Source organism: Chiloscyllium punctatum, chromosome 8 (genome assembly GCF_047496795.1).
Source record: "Chiloscyllium punctatum isolate Juve2018m chromosome 8, sChiPun1.3, whole genome shotgun sequence".
NCBI lineage: Eukaryota > Metazoa > Chordata > Chondrichthyes > Orectolobiformes > Hemiscylliidae > Chiloscyllium > Chiloscyllium punctatum.
In genome coordinates this window covers 84,000,211-84,017,629 of record NC_092746.1, presented here as the reverse complement: position 1 = coordinate 84,017,629, position 17,419 = coordinate 84,000,211, and the positions used below count along the sequence as shown (strand labels likewise).

The 17,419-nt window shown below is 41.8% G+C and overlaps 1 protein-coding gene across 1 annotated transcript in view; it reads right to left on the bottom strand.

The window, feature by feature from the left end:
* Nucleotides 1-16,706: 16,706 nt before the first annotated feature.
* armc3 (armadillo repeat containing 3) overlaps nucleotides 16,707-17,419 on the bottom strand; it is a 194,467-nt gene continuing 193,754 nt past the window's right edge. The window contains exon 18 of the mRNA XM_072575964.1: nucleotides 16,707-17,324. Coding sequence (XP_072432065.1) covers nucleotides 17,043-17,324 — 282 coding nt within the window. The 3' untranslated portion in view covers nucleotides 16,707-17,042. The remainder of the gene's footprint in view (nucleotides 17,325-17,419) is intronic.

Genomic DNA, 17,419 nt, shown 5'->3' with positions numbered 1-17,419 from the left:
GGTAAGATATGGAATCCATTGGGAAGGATGAGATTTCTGAATACTTGGAAGTGTGGTAAAATAGGGCAAAGTCCGTATGGCTTCATCAAGGGGAGGTCATGCCTGACAAATCTGCTGGAATTCTTTGAGGAAGTAATGAGTAGGTTAGATCAAGGATAGACAATGAGCTGCCAGAGGATCTAACCTTGCTAACCAGTCTACCATGAGGAATTTTGTCAAATGCCTTTCTGAGGCCCAGATAGGTCACGTCCACCATTCTGCCCTCATCAATCTTCTTCATTACTTCTTCAAAAATCTCAATCATGTTAGTGAGATATGATTTCCCACCACAAAGTCATGTTGTCATCCCTAATCAGTTGTTGCCTTTCTAAATGCATATAAATCCTGTCCCTCAGGATTTCCTCCAACAACTTGCCCACCACCAATGTCAGGCTCACCGGTCTATGGTTCCCTGGCTTTTCCTTACCTTTCCCAGTGTAATAACTCACTCATTCTCTTGCTGACCTATACTCTCTCAATTCAGGTGCTTCTATATCCAGCTTACCAATGAGTCTTTCCGAAACGATTTGATTACCTGCCCAGATCAAATGCTTCTCAGTCTACCTGCACACCTGTTTAAGCCACATTAGCTTTCTTGCTCATTCATTCATGTACTCCAAGTGCTTTCCAGTCTCAGTTTTCACATTGATTGTCACAGGGTCATAGTGATCTACAGCACATAAAAGGTCTTTTAGTTCATCACATCTGTGCCTGACAAGAACAATCATCTAACTATTGTAATCCCATTTTTCAGTACTTGGTCCATAGGCTTGTACACCTTGGCATCACAAGTGCACACCTAAATACTTCTTAAATATTATGAAGGTTTCTGCCTCGACAACCTTTACTGGCAGTGAGGTCCAGATCCCCTCCATTATCTGGATGAAAAAGGTTTTCCTCACATCTGCTCTAAATCTTCAGTCCCTTCCTTTAAATCTATGCCTCCTGATGTTGATCCTTCCACCCTGTCTATGTCCTTCGTAATTTAAAAAATCTCAATCATGTCTCCTCTTAATCTCCTTTCCTTTAAGGAAAACAATCCCAGTCTATCCAATTTCTCTTCATAACTGAAACTCTCTAGTCTAGGCAACTGATAAATCTCTTGTGCAACCTCTCCCATGTTATCACATCCATCCCATAAAATGGATTTCAGAACTGCATACAGTTTCTAGCTGTGGCTTAACCATGGCGTCATGGCTATATCTCATGGCATCTCTTGCTATGTGAGCTTCTAGTTCAATTGCTAAATGGTGCCAAGGGAGGTCACATCATCACTAGAATTGTTTTTATGTCCTTTTTAGACCAACACTATAATGAGTTTAGGAGCTGAATTGTTCTGGAAGAACCCATATTCAGCATTGGTAAGCAGATTATTGGTCAGTAAGTGTTATGGACCAGGCCTGACCCCTCAAACCATTTTTAAGCAGGTAGCCCTGACGGTAACTTTGCTATTTCTTTTAGGTAAGTGTATGGTGGATATTCCCAGAGTAAATTAGCTGGTCCGACTGCCAAGTTTTAAACAAACAATGTATTCACAAAATTATGGAGTGAAACACAAAGAACAGAAAACAGAATACCGGACAACTTATCCTATCCAAAAACTCGACTGACTACCCCGACTTAATGCTGTTGTTCCAAAAATACTTGCAATAGTCCCAATAAACATATCCCTTAGCACAAAGAGTAAAAATGAAATAAATAGACCTTATAGGCTTGACGCTAGAGGGAGAGAATACCCAGCTGGACTTGCCCCAGCAGCCTTTCTTCACACTCACTGCTGCTGAACTGAATCAAAAACTCTAATCTAAATGAAGGCTAGCTACACAGCTAGCTGGCTACTCCCCTTTGATTGATTATACTGGATTTTTCAAGAGATGAAAGCCTTAGGCCAGAGGCATTATCTGTTAGCGGTAAACAGAAAGGGCCCCAGTAAAACTTTCAAACCCAGCCTAGTTGGAGCCTGGCCAATTACCCGCTCTCTGGAACAAAAACTCAAGAGCATAGTAACCTTGTAAAAAGACCAACATTATGACACGATTTGGAGATGCCGGTGTTGGACTGGGGTGTACACAGTTAAAGTACAAATATGTGATTTTTACCATTATGACAGTAAGTGATAGTATTGCTGATAACTCTCCCATCACATAATTGATCACCTACTTAAAAATCACTCTGAGTTCCACTGCTGCCATTTTGAAAGTTCTACCCATCTTTTTACATGACTGTGGGATTGAGACCTTAGTACAAAATTACATCCTTATGATTCTATGACATTGTTATATTGGTCATTTTACAGGAACAACCTAGCTAGGATAAGCTGTTTCACAAGTTCTTCCATTTTTGAGTTATTTCCCTGCACACACCGAATTTCAAAACCTCACTGCCATAACATTACCAACCTTTCCGTTTTGCTCCAACCCGACAAACATTTAATTCTCTATCCAACCGAGTAGTCATCAGAAAATCATGGCAGGAACTAAATAACAAAAGCAAAAGCACCCAGAGGAAAGAGACATTCAGTGGCTTTCCCATTGCTGAAACCTCCACTGTCTTTCCTGAGGTTTACCATTGACCAGAAGCTGAACTGGACTAGCCATAGAATTACTGTGGATACAACAGTAGGTCAGAAAATAGAAATTCTGCAATGAGTAACTCTCTCCTGTCTCTCCAGTGTCAGTCTACTATCTACAGGGCACAAGCCAGCCGTGTAATGGAATGCTCTTCACTTTCCTGGGTGAATGCAGCTCCAACAACATTCAAAAGGCTTGACACCATCTTGGACAATATAGCCTGCATGATTGGCATCATATCCACATCTTCATATCACTCTCTTCACTACCTAAGCACAGCAGCAGCAGTATGCACCTTCTGCAAATTGCACCGCAGTAACACAGCAAGCCTCATTTGAGAGCATCTTTCAACCTGGGACCTTTACTACCCAGTAAGACACAGGTAGATGCCTAGGAACATCAACAGCTGCAAGTTCCTCTTTGAACCACACACAATCTTGATTTGGAACTATATCAGTGTTCCTTCACTATTCCTGATTCAAAATCCTGGAACTCCCCTCTTGATACACTGTTTACCAATTCATCAAGGACTGCAGTGGTTCAATAAGGAAGCTGCCATCATCTTCTCAAGGACAGTTATGGACAGGCAATAAATGTCCGCCAAGCCAGCGTTGTCCACATTCCACAAATAGATTATAAAAGGAAGACACAATGAAGAAGAGAAAGGAGTTAAAACATTCTTTACTTTTAAAAATTCTAATTGTTTTTTTCAGCATAAACATCCTCAGAGGCACTCCACTAGCACTTATGTGGGCAATATAAATCTTTTCTCAATTGATGGTGATAATTGGCACTAGAGCTTTGTATTGCATGAATAGAATCCAAGGTAATTTGTATTAAATTTATCAGTGTTTTCAAGATATTTTACATTTCAACTCAAAAAGTAAAAAATTGAAACCATGCTGTATCCTGGAATTCACAAATGAAACTACTGTTCGCTACACAAAGGAATATTTGACATAGTTGGATCCATCTATTTCAGGCTGCATGAGTGAGGCTGCACTGTTGATCAGAAACATAACATTTTAATCAAATTTAACTTGGCTATTTATGTTAAACTTGTATTCCCAATGAGAGTGACTTAATGTCATAAAGTGTAATTTAATGATTTTATTTACTTCAGTGTGGATTCATAGATAAGTTCAGTTCAACACATCTTACTTTTAGTATGGAAAAATCCAATTGAATGACATAATTTGCATGGAATGTGCAACAGAAAATTGTGATTCATGCATTTGGTAGGGGTAATAAATTGTGCTTTTTAATGGAAGTTGGAATATTGTTTCAATATTCTAGATTGATAAAATGTTGTAACATTTTGGTTGAATGCTGGGAGATTCACGTTCTTGTTACACTTTATCACATTGTAACCATAACAGAGAAAAACATGGATATATTGCCTAACAAGAATCAACTAAGAATAGACTTACTATACTGTGGTACCATTAATAGTCAGCCACATTGGTGTGAGTCTTGAGTCACATGTAGGCCAAGTAAGGATGGCATATTTCCTTTCTAAAGGATGTTCGTGAACCGAATAGGTTTTGTACAGCAATCAACAATGGTCATCATTAGACATCTACTTCCAGATTTATTTTTCAAGTTCAAATTCCGTCAACTGCTATGGTAGGATTCAAACTCAGATCCCCAGAGATTTTCCTGGGTATCTGGATTGCAAGTGCAGTGACAAAATCACTATGTCATCTCCTCCTTGAGAGTATTAAAATTAAGAACAAGTTCAGCATCTCAAAGCTGACATCAGTGAAGCAAGAGATCATAGAATCCCTACAGTCTGTAAACAGGCCATTTGGGCCAACAAGTCCACACCAACCCTCCAAAGAGTAACCCACCCAGACTCATAACCCTTACCCTATTACACTACATTTACTCTGACTGATGTACCTAACCCTGAACACTATGGGCAATTTAACATAGTCAATTCACCTAAGCTGCACATCTTTGGATTGTGGGAGGAAACTGGAGCACCTGGAGGAAACCCACGCAGACACGTGGAGAATGTGCAAACTCTACACAGACAGTCACCTCAGGCTGGAGTCGAACATAGGTCACTGGCACTGTGAGGCAGCAGTGCTAACCACTGAGCCACTGTGCCACCCTTATTTTCAAACCAGATTGCCAATCTGGTTAATCAAAGAGCATACAATGGCATATTAAAAGGCAGATGGGTTACAGTCAGGGGATGGAAAGGGAACCGGCAGGCAGTGGCCATTCCCCTCAACAACAAGTGTTCCGTTTTGGATATTGTTGGGGGGGGGACTTACCAGGGGAAAGCAGTGGGGCACAGGGCTCTGGCACAGAGACTGTCCCTGCTGCTCAGAAGGGAAGGGGGAAGAGGAGCAGAGCAGAGCAGGGACTCCATAGTTAGGGGGACAGATAGGAGGTTCTGTGGGGATGAGAGAGACTCGCGGTTGGTGTGTTGCCTCCCAGGTGCCAGGGTTCGTGATGTCTCTGATCGTGTTTTTGGGATCCTTAAAGGGGAGGGGGAGCAGCCTCAAGTCGTGGTCCACATAGGTACCAATGACATAGGTAGGAAGAGAGATGGGGATTTAAGGCAGAAATTCAGGGAGCTAGGATGGAAGCTTAGAGCTAGGATGAACAGAGTTGTCGTCTCTGGTTTGTTGCCCGTGCCATGTGCTAGTGAGGCGAGGAATAGAGAGAGAGAGGGATTGAACACGTAGCTACAGAGATGGTGCAGGAGGGAGGGTTTTGGATTCTTGGATAATTGGGCTCTTTCTGGGGTAGGTGGGACCTCTACAAACAGGATGGTCTTCATCTGAACCAGAGGGGTACCAATATCCTGGGGGGGAAATTCGCTAAGGCTATTGGGGTAGGTTTAAACTAATCCAGCAGGGGAATGGAAACCAAAATTGTAGTTCAAGTATGGAAAAGGTTGATAGTAGGGAGGTCCGAAATCAGGTTTCAGGGATGCAAGATGGCACTGACAAGCAAGAAGTTGGTTTGAAGTGTATCTACTTCAATGCCAGGAGCATCCAGAATAAGGTGGGTGAACTTGCAGCATGGGTTGGTACCTGGGACTTCGATGTTGTGGCCATTTCAGAGACATGGATAGAGCAAGGACAGGAATGGTGGTTGCAGGTTCCAGGATTTAGGTGTTTCAGTAAGAACAGAGAAGATGGTAAAAGAGGGGGAGGTGTAGTACTGTTGGTCATGGACAGTATTACAGTTGCTGAAAGGATGTTTGGGGACTCGTCAACTGAGGTAGTATGGGCTGAGGTTAGAAACAGGAAAGGAGAGGTCACCCTGTTGGGAGTTTTCTATAGGCCTCTGAATAGTTCCAGAGATGTAGAGGAAAGGATAGCAAAGATGATTCTCAATAGGAGTGAGAGAGACAGGGTAGTTGTCATGGGGACTTCAACTTTCCAAATATTGACTGGGAACACTATAGTACGAGTACTATTGATGGGTCAGTTTTTGTCCAATGTGTGCAGGAGGGCTTCCTGACACAGTATGTAGACAGGCCAACAAGGGGCGAAGCCACATTAGATTTGGAACTGGGTAATGAGCCCAGCCAGGTGTTAGACTTGGAAGTAGGTGAGCACTTTGGTGATAATGATCACAATTCTGTTATGTTTACTTTAGTAATAGAAAGGGATAGGTGTATACCACTGGGCAAGAGTTACAGCTGGGGGAAAGGCAATTACGATGCAATTAGGCAAGATTTAGGAAGCATAGGATGGGGAAGGAAATTGCAGGGGATGGGCATGTTAGAAATGTGGAACTTATTCAAGGAAAAGCTCCTGTGTGTCCTAGATAAGTATGTACCTGTCAGGCAGGGAGGAAGCTGTAGAGCGCGGGAGCCGTGGTTTATGAAGGAAGTCGAATCTCTGGTCAAGATGAAGAAGAAGGCTTATGTTAGGATGAGATGTGAAGGCTCAGTTAGGGTGCTTGAGGGTTACAAGGTAGCCAGGAAAGACCTAAAGAGAGAGCTCAGAAGAGCCAGGAGGAGACTTGAGAAGTTGTTGGCGGATAGGATCAGGGTAAACCCCCTAAGGCTTTCTATCGGTATTTAAGGAATAAAAGAATGACGAGAGTAAGATTAGGGCCAATCAAGGATAGTAGTGGGAAGTTGTGTGTGGAGTCAGAGGAGATAGGGGAAGCACTAAGTGAATATCTTTTGACAGTATTCACTCTAGAAAATGACAATGTTGTCGAGAAGAATACTGAGATACAGGCTACTAGACTAGGTGGGATTGAGGTTCACAAGGAAGAGGCAATAGAAATCCTGCAGAGTGTGAAAATAGAGAAGTCCCCTGGGCCGGATGGGATTTATTCTAGGATCCTCTGAGAAGCCAGGGAGGAGATTGCCGAGCATTTGGCATTGATGTTTAATTTGTCATTGTCTACAGGAATAGTGCCAGAAGACTGGAGGATAGCAAATGTGGTTCCCCTGTTAAAGAAGGGGAGTAGAGACAACTCTGGTAATTACAGACCAGTGAGCCTTACTTCAGTTGTTGGTAAAGTGTTGGAAAAGGTTATAAGAGATAGGATTTATAATCGTCTAGAAAATAATAATTTGATTAGGGATAGTCAGCATGGTTTTGTGAAGGGTAGTTCGTGCCTCAAGGTGACCAAACAGGTAGATGAGAGTAAACTGGTTGATGCGGTGTATATGGATTTCAGCAAGGCGTTCGATAAGGTTCCCCACAGTAGGCTATTATATACAAAATGCGGAGGAATGGGATTGTTGGAGATATAGCAGTTTGGATCAGTAACTGGCTTGCTGAAAGAAGACAGAGGGTGGTGTTGATGGGAAATATTCATCCTGGAGTACAGTTACTAGTGGTGTACTGCAAGGGTCAGTGTTGGGTCCACTGCTGTTCGTCATTTTTATAAATGACCTGGATGAGGGCGTAGAAGGGTGAGTTAGTAAATTTGCAGACGACACTAAGGTCGGTGGAGTTGTGGATAGTGACGAAGGATGTTGTCGGTTACAGAGTGACATAAATAAGCTGCAGAGCTGGGCTGAGAGGTGGCAAATGGAGTTTAATACGGACAAGTATGAGGTGATTCACTTTGGTTGGAGTAACCGGAATACAAAGTACTGGGCTAATGGTAAGATTCATGATAGTGTAGATGAGCAGAGAGATCTCAGTGTCCATGTACACAGATCCTTGAAAGTTGCCACCCAGGCTGACAGGGTTGTTAAGAATGTATACAGTGTTTTAGCTTTTATTAATAGAGGGATCGCGTTCCAGAACCATGAGGTTATGCTGCAGTTGTACAAAACTCTGGTGCGGCCGCACTTGGAGTATTGTGTACAGTTCTGGTCATCGCATTGTAAGAAGGATGTGGAAGCTTTGGAAAGGGTGCAGTGGAGATTTACGAGGATGTTGCCTGGTATGGAAGGAAGGTCTTACAAGGAAAGGCTGAGGGACTTGAGACTGTTTTCGTTGGAGAGAAGAAGGTTGTGAGGTGACATAACAAAGACATGTAAGATAATCAGAGGGTTAGATAGGGTGGGAGAAAGTGAGGACTGCAGATGCTGGAGACCAGAGTTGAAAAATGTGATGCTGGAAAAACACAGCAGGCCAGGCAGCATCCGAGGAGCAGGAGAATTGACATTTCAGGCATAAGCCCTTCTTCAGGTTAGATAGGGTGGACGGGGAGAGCCTTTTTCCAAGTATGGTGACGGCGAGCATGAGGGGACATAGCTTTAAATTGAGGGGTAATAGATATAGGACAGATGTCAGAGGTAGTTTCTTTACTCAGAGAGTAGTAAGGGTATGGAATGCTTTGCCTGCAACGGTAGTAGATTCGCCAACTTTAAGTACGTTTAAGTCGTCATTGGACAAGCATATGGACGGACATGGAATAGTGGAGGTTAGATGGGCTTCAGATTGGTATGACAGGTCAGCGCAACATCGCGGCCGAAGGGCCTGTACTGTGCTGTAATGTTCTATGTTTTATGTTAATAGTGGCAACAGCCATAAATGATTAAGTGGTATAGGATGAAAGTGGGAACTAAATTGGATGATCAGCCATGGTTATATTGCATTGGAGCAAACTGGAAGAGCCAAATGGCTTACTCCCTCCCCTATTTTCTATGTTTCAATATTTCATCCCAGGTCCTAACTTCGACCTTAACTGTTCCTGCTTTCTCCCTTTAGCTCAGAGAATTACATCTAACTTCATCTTGAAACCATTCAATGTTGTGGCCTCAACCACTTTGTGTGGCTGAGAATTCCACTGTCTCACCACCCTCTGGGTGAAGAAATTTCTCCTCATTTCAATCTTAAATGGTCTTAAATCCTTAGACTGTGAGTCCTGATTCTGGACAGTCCAGTCATCAGGAATAACCTTCCTGCATATACCCTGTCTGGCCTTGTTAAAGTTTTATAGGTTTCTTTGAGATCCTCTTTCATTCTTCTAAATACCAGTGAATATCATCTGATCTAATTCAGTCTGTCATCAAACATAAATTCTGCCATCCTAAGAACTGATCTAATAAACCTGTGTTACTTACCAGCCAGAGCCAGAACATCTTCACTCAGACAAAGAGACAAAACTGCACACAATACTCCAAGTGTGGTCGCACCAAACGGCCCTGTACTAAAAGCACCCCTGCTCCGATAGGTATTGGAACTCATAAAATTACAAATTTATTCCTACTCTTTGTTTTCTGCCTGCCAAACAACTCTCTGCCCATGTCAGTACATTACCTCCCAAACCTATGTGCTTTAATCTTACATGCTCATTTCTTTTGTGGGACCCCATTAAAAACTTTCTGCAAGTCCAAGCAAACCACATCTATGGGTTCCTCTTTATTAACTGTATTAGTTACCCTCTCAATGAATTTCAATGGATTTGTCAAGCAAGATTTCCCCTTTGAAAATCCATGCTGACTCTGTCCAAACCTGTCACTGTTTTCCAAGTGCTCTGCTATGAAATCTTTTATCATAGAGTTTAGTGCTTTCCCCTTTATTTAAAATTCATTTGTGAGATGTAGGCATTGCTGGCTGGCCAGCATTTATTGCCAATCCCTAATTGCCCTTGAGAAGGTGGCGGTGAGCTGCCTTCTTGAACTGCTGGAGTCCACCTGTGGTGGGTTGACCCACAATGTCATTAGGGAGGGAATTTTTGGATTTTGACCCAACGACAGTGAAAGGACAGTGATACATTTCCAAGACAGGAGGGGAACTTGAAGGAGGTGATGTTCCCATACATCTGCTGTCCTTGCCCTTCTAGATGAAAGTGGTCTTGAGATTGGAAGGTGCTGTCTGAGGATCTTTGGTGAATTTTTGGAGTGCATCTTGTAGATAGTATACATTGCTGCTGAGCATCGGTGGTGGAGGGAGTGGATGCTTGTGGATGTTGTGGCAATCAGCAGGCTGCTTTGTCCTGGATGATGTCTCCCATTCTGATATCAGGTTAACCATTCTATAAATCTTTGTTTTGTCTCTACTTCTTTTCAAAATAGTGGGATAACTTTCATTACTGTGATTGGGGTACTAGCCACTCTGTGGGAACTGTTCCAGAATATACTGAATCTTGAATGACAAATGCATCTACTATTTCTAGGCCTACTTCCTTAAGTACTCTGATTTGATTTGATTTATTTATTATCACGTGTATCTTGTTACAAAATTACAGTGAAAAGTGTTATATAGTGTCGCCACTTTCCGGTGCCATCTTAAAACACAGAGAAATAAACCAAAACATAGAAGGTAAAGGTAGAAAAATGAAGAAATAAAGAAAAAATGTCCAACTTTACAGTCCTTCTGTTAAGTGCCCCATCATGGGCCACGGGTCTGGTGGCCAGGCATGAGTCTCCTTTGCTTCACCACCACCACTGGAATGAAATCCACCACTCTTTGGCACCATCTTGGCTCCACCAACACCCTCACCATTATGAGTCCTCACTGGACCTTGCCAATGCAGATATCGCCAATGCTACCTGGTACCACATCCCAAAAATTAGACTCCATCACCTCCACGAATCTGCTTTGGGCCCATCTTGCCAATGCAGCTGCTGTTAATGCCCCAGGTCTTATACTGGGTCCAAACTCACTTCTGGTGCCATCTCCTTGAATCTGCACTGGATACAAAAACCACCAGAAACCCAAACTTGCCTCTGTCTCAGCAGCCATGAGTCAGCACTAGGATTGTGTCAACGATACAGAACCCTCCAGGAACCGAACTTGCCTCCAATATCGCTGCCATGAGTCCGCGCTGCTGGGCCTACTCAAATCTGCAATGCCATCGCCACAACCAAACTATTCATCAAGAGGTAATTAGAATAAAATAAAAGAGAAGAGAGACAGAGCAAAGAAAAAGAAACAATAAGAAAAACAGATGAACTCTGGGCTCAGACGGTCTACTTTACCGCCATCTCACTACATGTCTTACCAACATTACTGCTGGGATGTCGTTTATGAGATCTTGGGATTTATCACCCTTCAATCCCATCAATTTCCTGAATACAGTTTCCCTACTAATATTAATTTTCTTCAGTTTCTCGCTGTCACGTGACCCTGGATTCTGTTATATTTTTAGGACATTGGTTCTGTCTTCAGAAAGCTGGATACAAACAAAGTATATATTTAATGGATCACCATTTATTTCTTCCAAATTTTACCTTCTCCTGTTTCTGACTGCAAAGGATGTACATTTGTTTTAACTGATCTTTCTCTTCTTGACAAGCTTTTACAATCAGTTTGTAAGTTCCCTCCCTACTCTATCTCTGTGTCTATCTCCCCTTACTCTCTATCACCCCTTCTCAATTAATCCATTGGCCTCCTTTGCTGAAATTTAAACTGCTCCCGATCCTCAGGTCTGCTACTTTTTTGGGGCCCATTTGTATGCCCCTTCACAAGATCTAGTACTACTCCTAATTAGCCATGGTGGGGCCATCTTTCCCATTTATTTTTATGCTAGACAGGAATGAACAACGTTGCAGTTCATCCATATATTCTTTAAATCTTTGACACTGCTTACCTACCATCGTCCCTTGAAGTAACATTCCCCAAGTTATCAGAGCCGGTTTGCACGTCATAGTTTCCTTTATTTAGATTCAAGAACCCTAGCCTCAGAATCAACCATATCACTCTCCATCTTAATGCAGAATTCCATCATTTTATGGTCACTCTTCTCCAAAGGGCCTCACACAGGTAGTTTGCCAAGTATTCCTTTCTGTTTATACTATACTCAGTCTGGAATGGCCTATTCTGTAGTTGATTATTCAATGTACTGATCCAGAAAAACATCCTGTACACATTCCAAGAATTCCTCCTCTATCATACTGTTACTAATTTGATTTGCCCAATAGATATGCAGATTAAAGTCACCCATAATTACAGATGTACTTTTATTGTGTGTGCCTCTAATGTCTTGCTTAATGCCTTCTCCAACATTATCAATATAGTTTGAGGGTCTATTGTTTTCTGCCTTTGATGTTTCTAAGCTGTGTCTATACAATTCCACTTCACCAGAACAAATGTTCTTCCTCACTATTGTGTTCATTTCCTCTATGCAGCAATGCGAACCCTTTTCCTTTTCTCATTTGTCTCTCCTTCTTAAAAAACAAATATCACTGTTCCCATCCCTGGTCATTCTGCAGCCAGGTCTCTATAATATAAATACATTATACCTGTTTTTAACTATCTCCACAACTAATTCATACACTCTGCACATTAAGACCTTGAGGCTTATCTTTTTAACATTCTTAATCCAGTTCACATTTATTTTGCACTTTGGCCCTATTGATTCTTGCCAATTCTCTGCCAATCCCTTTTCTTATTTCTCATTCTGTGTTTTGTTTCTGCCCTTGTCTCCTTCATCTATGTCTCCCTGTATGGGTTCCCATTCCCCTGCCATTTTAATTTATTGCTCCCCAATCACACCAGCAAAATACCCCGAAGGACATCAATTCTGGTCCTGTTCAGGTGCAAACCATCCAGCTTATACTGGTGCTACCTCCAGCAGAACAGGTTTCAAGGTCCCACAGATCTGAAATGCTCTCCCTTGCATCTTCATACCAGCCTTGTACCCACTGATATATCCTGCTTTTTCTACTCTGACTAGCATGTCGCACTGGTAGCAATCCTGAGATCACTATCCCCAGGGTCTTACTTTAACTTGCTTCCTAATTCCCTATATTCTGCTTTTAGGACCTCATTCCTTTTTATCCATTTTGTTGGTACTGACGTGTATCATGATTACAGAGTGTTTACCCTCCCACTCCAGAATGCCTTGTAGGTACTCCGAGACATCTTTGACCATGGCACCCAGGAAGCAATATACCATCCATTCTATTATCTGTGGTCTTGTTTGTAGCCACAGAAACTCCTATTTATTCCCCCTATTATCGAGACCCCTATTATTATAGCTTTTCCACACGTATTCCTCCTCCTTCATGCAGTACAGCCAACCATGGTGCAACAAATTTGACTGTTGATATTTTCCAGTGAGATGCCAACTCCTACCAACAGTATCTAAAATGGTATATCGCTTTTTCAGGGGAATGTCCACAGGGGTTCCTGCTCTACCAGTTTAGTCTGCTTGGTGGTCATCTATTCTTTCCCTGCCCCGAAGTCTCAGAGTGACCACCTCACTGTATGTAATATCTACAATACTATCAGCCTCATGGATGCTCCACAGGGTCCCTAGCCACTTCTTTGGCTCTGAAACTCAGGCTTCCAGGAGCTGCACCGAAAGATTCTTCCTGCACGCAATCTGGACACCAGCGTCAGAACTGTGCCTGACTTGCCACGTAGAAGAGGAGAAGTGCACTAGAGCCTTGAGCTCTCCTTCCATGACTTATCCTTCTAAGTTAATCCTTAGATTATCCTTAAAATCAAACATTTATTATTCTACAACTCTTATTCTCTGGATCTCTGCACTATTGCCTGGACAAACTATAAATCTAAAACAAAGAGCTCACAAAATAATAGAAATATTCACATGACCTTACTCTCCCAAGCAGCTGCTTCCATTTGCCCTATGTCACTTTTTGAGACTCTTCCCAGACTACTTCATTGTATTGCTGACTTTAGGACACTCGAGCCAGACTGCTTCACCATGACGTTCATTGTGAGACACTCTTCCCAGCATTCTTACTTTCTCCTCTTGTCTTATTCCTCCTCATCTGTGCACTGTTACTAATCATATTACCTCTGTTCCATTTTCAATTTGTGCTACAGCCCAAGAGAAAGAGCAACTACAGATACCGTTAGTGAAATAAACAGGCCAACAAATCCCTCTGACCTAAAGAAATATTTGAAAGTGCTGGAAAACTGAAATAAAAACAGTAAGTGTTGGAAGTAATCATTTTCCTTAAGGAAAAGGAAAGATTCAATCAGGTATAGTTCAAATAATGTGAATCTGAGAAGTTTTATGGTACAAAATTACTGAAATCTGCTCCCTTGAAAAAACCAAATCTGCATTCCAACATCAGAAATCCCTCCATTTTATACCTGCCCCTTTCTCATCTTCTGCTCTGATCATATCATTTTTCTTAAGGCTAATGTCTATTTGAAGTCACGGAGCTATCAATAAAAGTAACTGGAAAATAGAAATTAATCTGCATTTTCATTTACATTTGCTAATATATTAGGTATTGAAATACTCATAATCATCTATGTGAATTTCTGTGTGCATCTATATAAAATTTCTTTTTCTTCTACATAGTGCTACAAATGAGAGGCAAGTTGTTTATTTGTCTGTCTTTACAGTTGAGATGCCATGCTGAACAGCCTTTGGATCTGGGGTTGGAAAGGACCCTGCCAAAGATTGCACAATCTGCATCTGTGCAGGGTCAAATCTTGTCATCAGAGCAAGAAGTTTCATGTGATGATTTTACTGCAGGGTAATGCAAGTGGACAAAGAATAAGAAATGGGAAAAACTTGAGAAGTCTCCACTTTACTGTGCTTCTTCTCCATTTCCCCCCTCATGTCCATTCACACTTTCCTGCGAGTCAAGAAATGGAGATCACATTGTTGCAATTTAGTGAGGCCAAGACTAGACATTCCTCCATCCTATTTAAAGGGCTGGGTCATTGGTCAGGGCAAGCATGTATTCAACTGCCTACCTGATCTGAATTGCCAAAGCAGTTTTTTTTGATTATTTGGCTAAGTCAGCATTTGCTGCTCATCCCTAATTGCCCTTGAGAAGTGGTGAGCTGCCTCCTTAAAAATGCGATATTACAATTGGATTAGCCACTCATTTCCATGGAGGTGAATACTGGTAAAAGAAAATCCAGGAGGTCATGATATAATCTTTGAGACAGACCTCACTAATTTCTCTCCAGTTGAACACAGTGAACCCAAGAGTGCTGATAAAATCTTCTACATTTTCTATTGTTATGAAGTATTCTTTTCAGGTAGTGGATCAGCAGTGTTGAGGGAGCAGAGAGGCTGCAGAAGGACTTGGACATGGTCAGCAAGTGTGCAAAAAAGAGGCAGGTGAAATTCAGTGTGGGAAAGTGTGAGGTTATACACTTTGGTAGGAAGTATAGAGGCATCAACTATTTTCTAAATTGGGAGAGGCTTTGGAAATCTGAAGCACATAGGGACTTGGAGGTCCTAATTCAGGATTCTCTTCAGGTTAACATACAGATTCAGTTGGTGGTTAGGAAGGAAAATGCAAATGTTCACATTCATTTCCTGATTAGATTCCCTACAGTGTGGAAACAGGCCCTTCAGTCCAACCAGTCCACACCGACCCTCCGAAGAGTAACCCACCCAGACCCATTTCCCTCTGACTAACACACTTAACACTATGGGCAATTTAGCATAGCCAATTCACCTGACCGGCACATCTTTGGACTGTGGGAGGAAACTGGAGCACCCGGAAGAAACTCACACAGACACGGGGAGAATGTGCAAACTCCACACAGACAGTCACCTGAGGCTGGAATCGAACCTGGGACCCCGGTGCTGTGAGGCTGCAGTGCTAACCACTGTGCCACCATGCCAAGGGGAAAGAGGGCAAAGAGGGCAAAGATGTACTGCTAATGGTGCATAAGGCTCTGGTCAGACTACAATTGGAATATTGTGAGTTTAGGGCCCCAATTTTAAGAAAGGATGTGCTGGTGTTGGTGGGCTCCAGAGGAGGTTTTTAAAGAATGATCCTGGGGATAAAGGGCTTGTCACATGAGGATTAGTTGAGGACTCTGGGTCTGTACCCCATAAAGTTTAGAAGAGTGGGGAGTATCTCACTGTGTGAGATATCTCACACAGAGTACTGAGAGGCCTAGATAGAGTGGATGTGGAGTAGGTGTTTCCACCAGTAGGAGAGACTAGGAACTGAGGGCACAGCCTCAGAGTGAAGGGCTGACCTTTAGAACTGAGATGAGGAGGAATGCCTTCAGCCAGAGGGTGGTTAATCTGTAGAACTCACTGCTGCAGAAGGCTGTAGAGGCCAAGTCATTGAGTGTATTTAAGTCAGAGATAGATAATTTCTTGATTAGTAAGGGGATCAAGGGTTACAGGGAGAGAGTGGGATAATAGGGTTCAGAAACACATCAGTCATGATCAAATGGCAGAGCAGTCTTGCTGGGTCAGACGGCTTACTTCTGCTCCTTTATTTTGTGCTCTTCACAACAGATACCATTAATTTTGCTTTCCCTCCACAGACGCTGCCAGATCTGCAAATCTTTTCCAGTAATTTCTGATTTTGTTTCTGATTTTCACCATCTGCAGCTCTTTAGTATTTTTATTTCATGGATGCTAGGTCATTGAATATATTCAAAGCTGGGATAGTCAGATTCTTGAACTGCAGATGTGTAATGGGAACATGTGAGAAAGTGGAGTTGAGGCCACAGCCAGATCAGCAATGGTTTTATCAGATGGTGGAGCAGACTTAGGGGGGCCGTTGTCCTAACTCTGCCCCTTGTTCCTATTTTCCTTCTGTTTAACTAAAACTAATGGTGAATTTACCTGTGGTGAGATTAATGCTTCTGTAATTTTAAGATGTTGGCTGAGAATTCAGATCTAAACTGTAGCATGGGACAAAATAATATCAACCACAACTGTTTGATCCATCTTCTTAAAATACATAGCAGCAGGATAAAGGACATTAATAATGAACTTTTCAGTATGATGTAGTTCTGTCGTAATATTAATTTATTTGGTATTCCATTTATAATGTAAAACAACACACCTACACAAGTTGTGGAAATGCTAACAAGAAGAAGAGCAATTGAATGGTTTGTGTGAAAATCAAGTAACACATAAACATATCAGTAATCGTTAAATGCTCCCATTTAGAGAAAAGGTCATTTCATTAGGTGATAAAAATGAATATAGCAAAGATTGTCATAAATATTTAAACTAAACAAACTGGCATGGTGACTCAATGGCCAATTTTTAAGATGGCATTTACAATTTTGTAGCACCAATTTGCAATCTGTTTAAATCTATCAAATTTGCCAAATGCAGACTTTAGCAATTTATTTATTTATTTTCAAAATGATCTAGGTACCAAGACAACTGTTTACAACATTTACAAGTAGTATGTTTACAACTACTGTAACTTTCATAGTGTGCTGCATCAGGACTGTCAGTCCTCATCAAGTTGCCTACTTGGTGCATAAGATCCACAATGTATTTTGTTGGTGGAATGAAAAGCCCAATAACATCTTGGGTTGGTTGGTCAACCAACATGACTTCATTCCAGGCTCGGTTATACTCTCCACGAACAAGACTGCAACTGATTCCTATTCTATCTGCTAAAGCCTGAAATACAAATAGATTCATTAAATAAGTTATTACATGCATTTCAAATTATTTTGGAAACTGTATGAATGAGCAATTTAATTTTTTACTGGAAG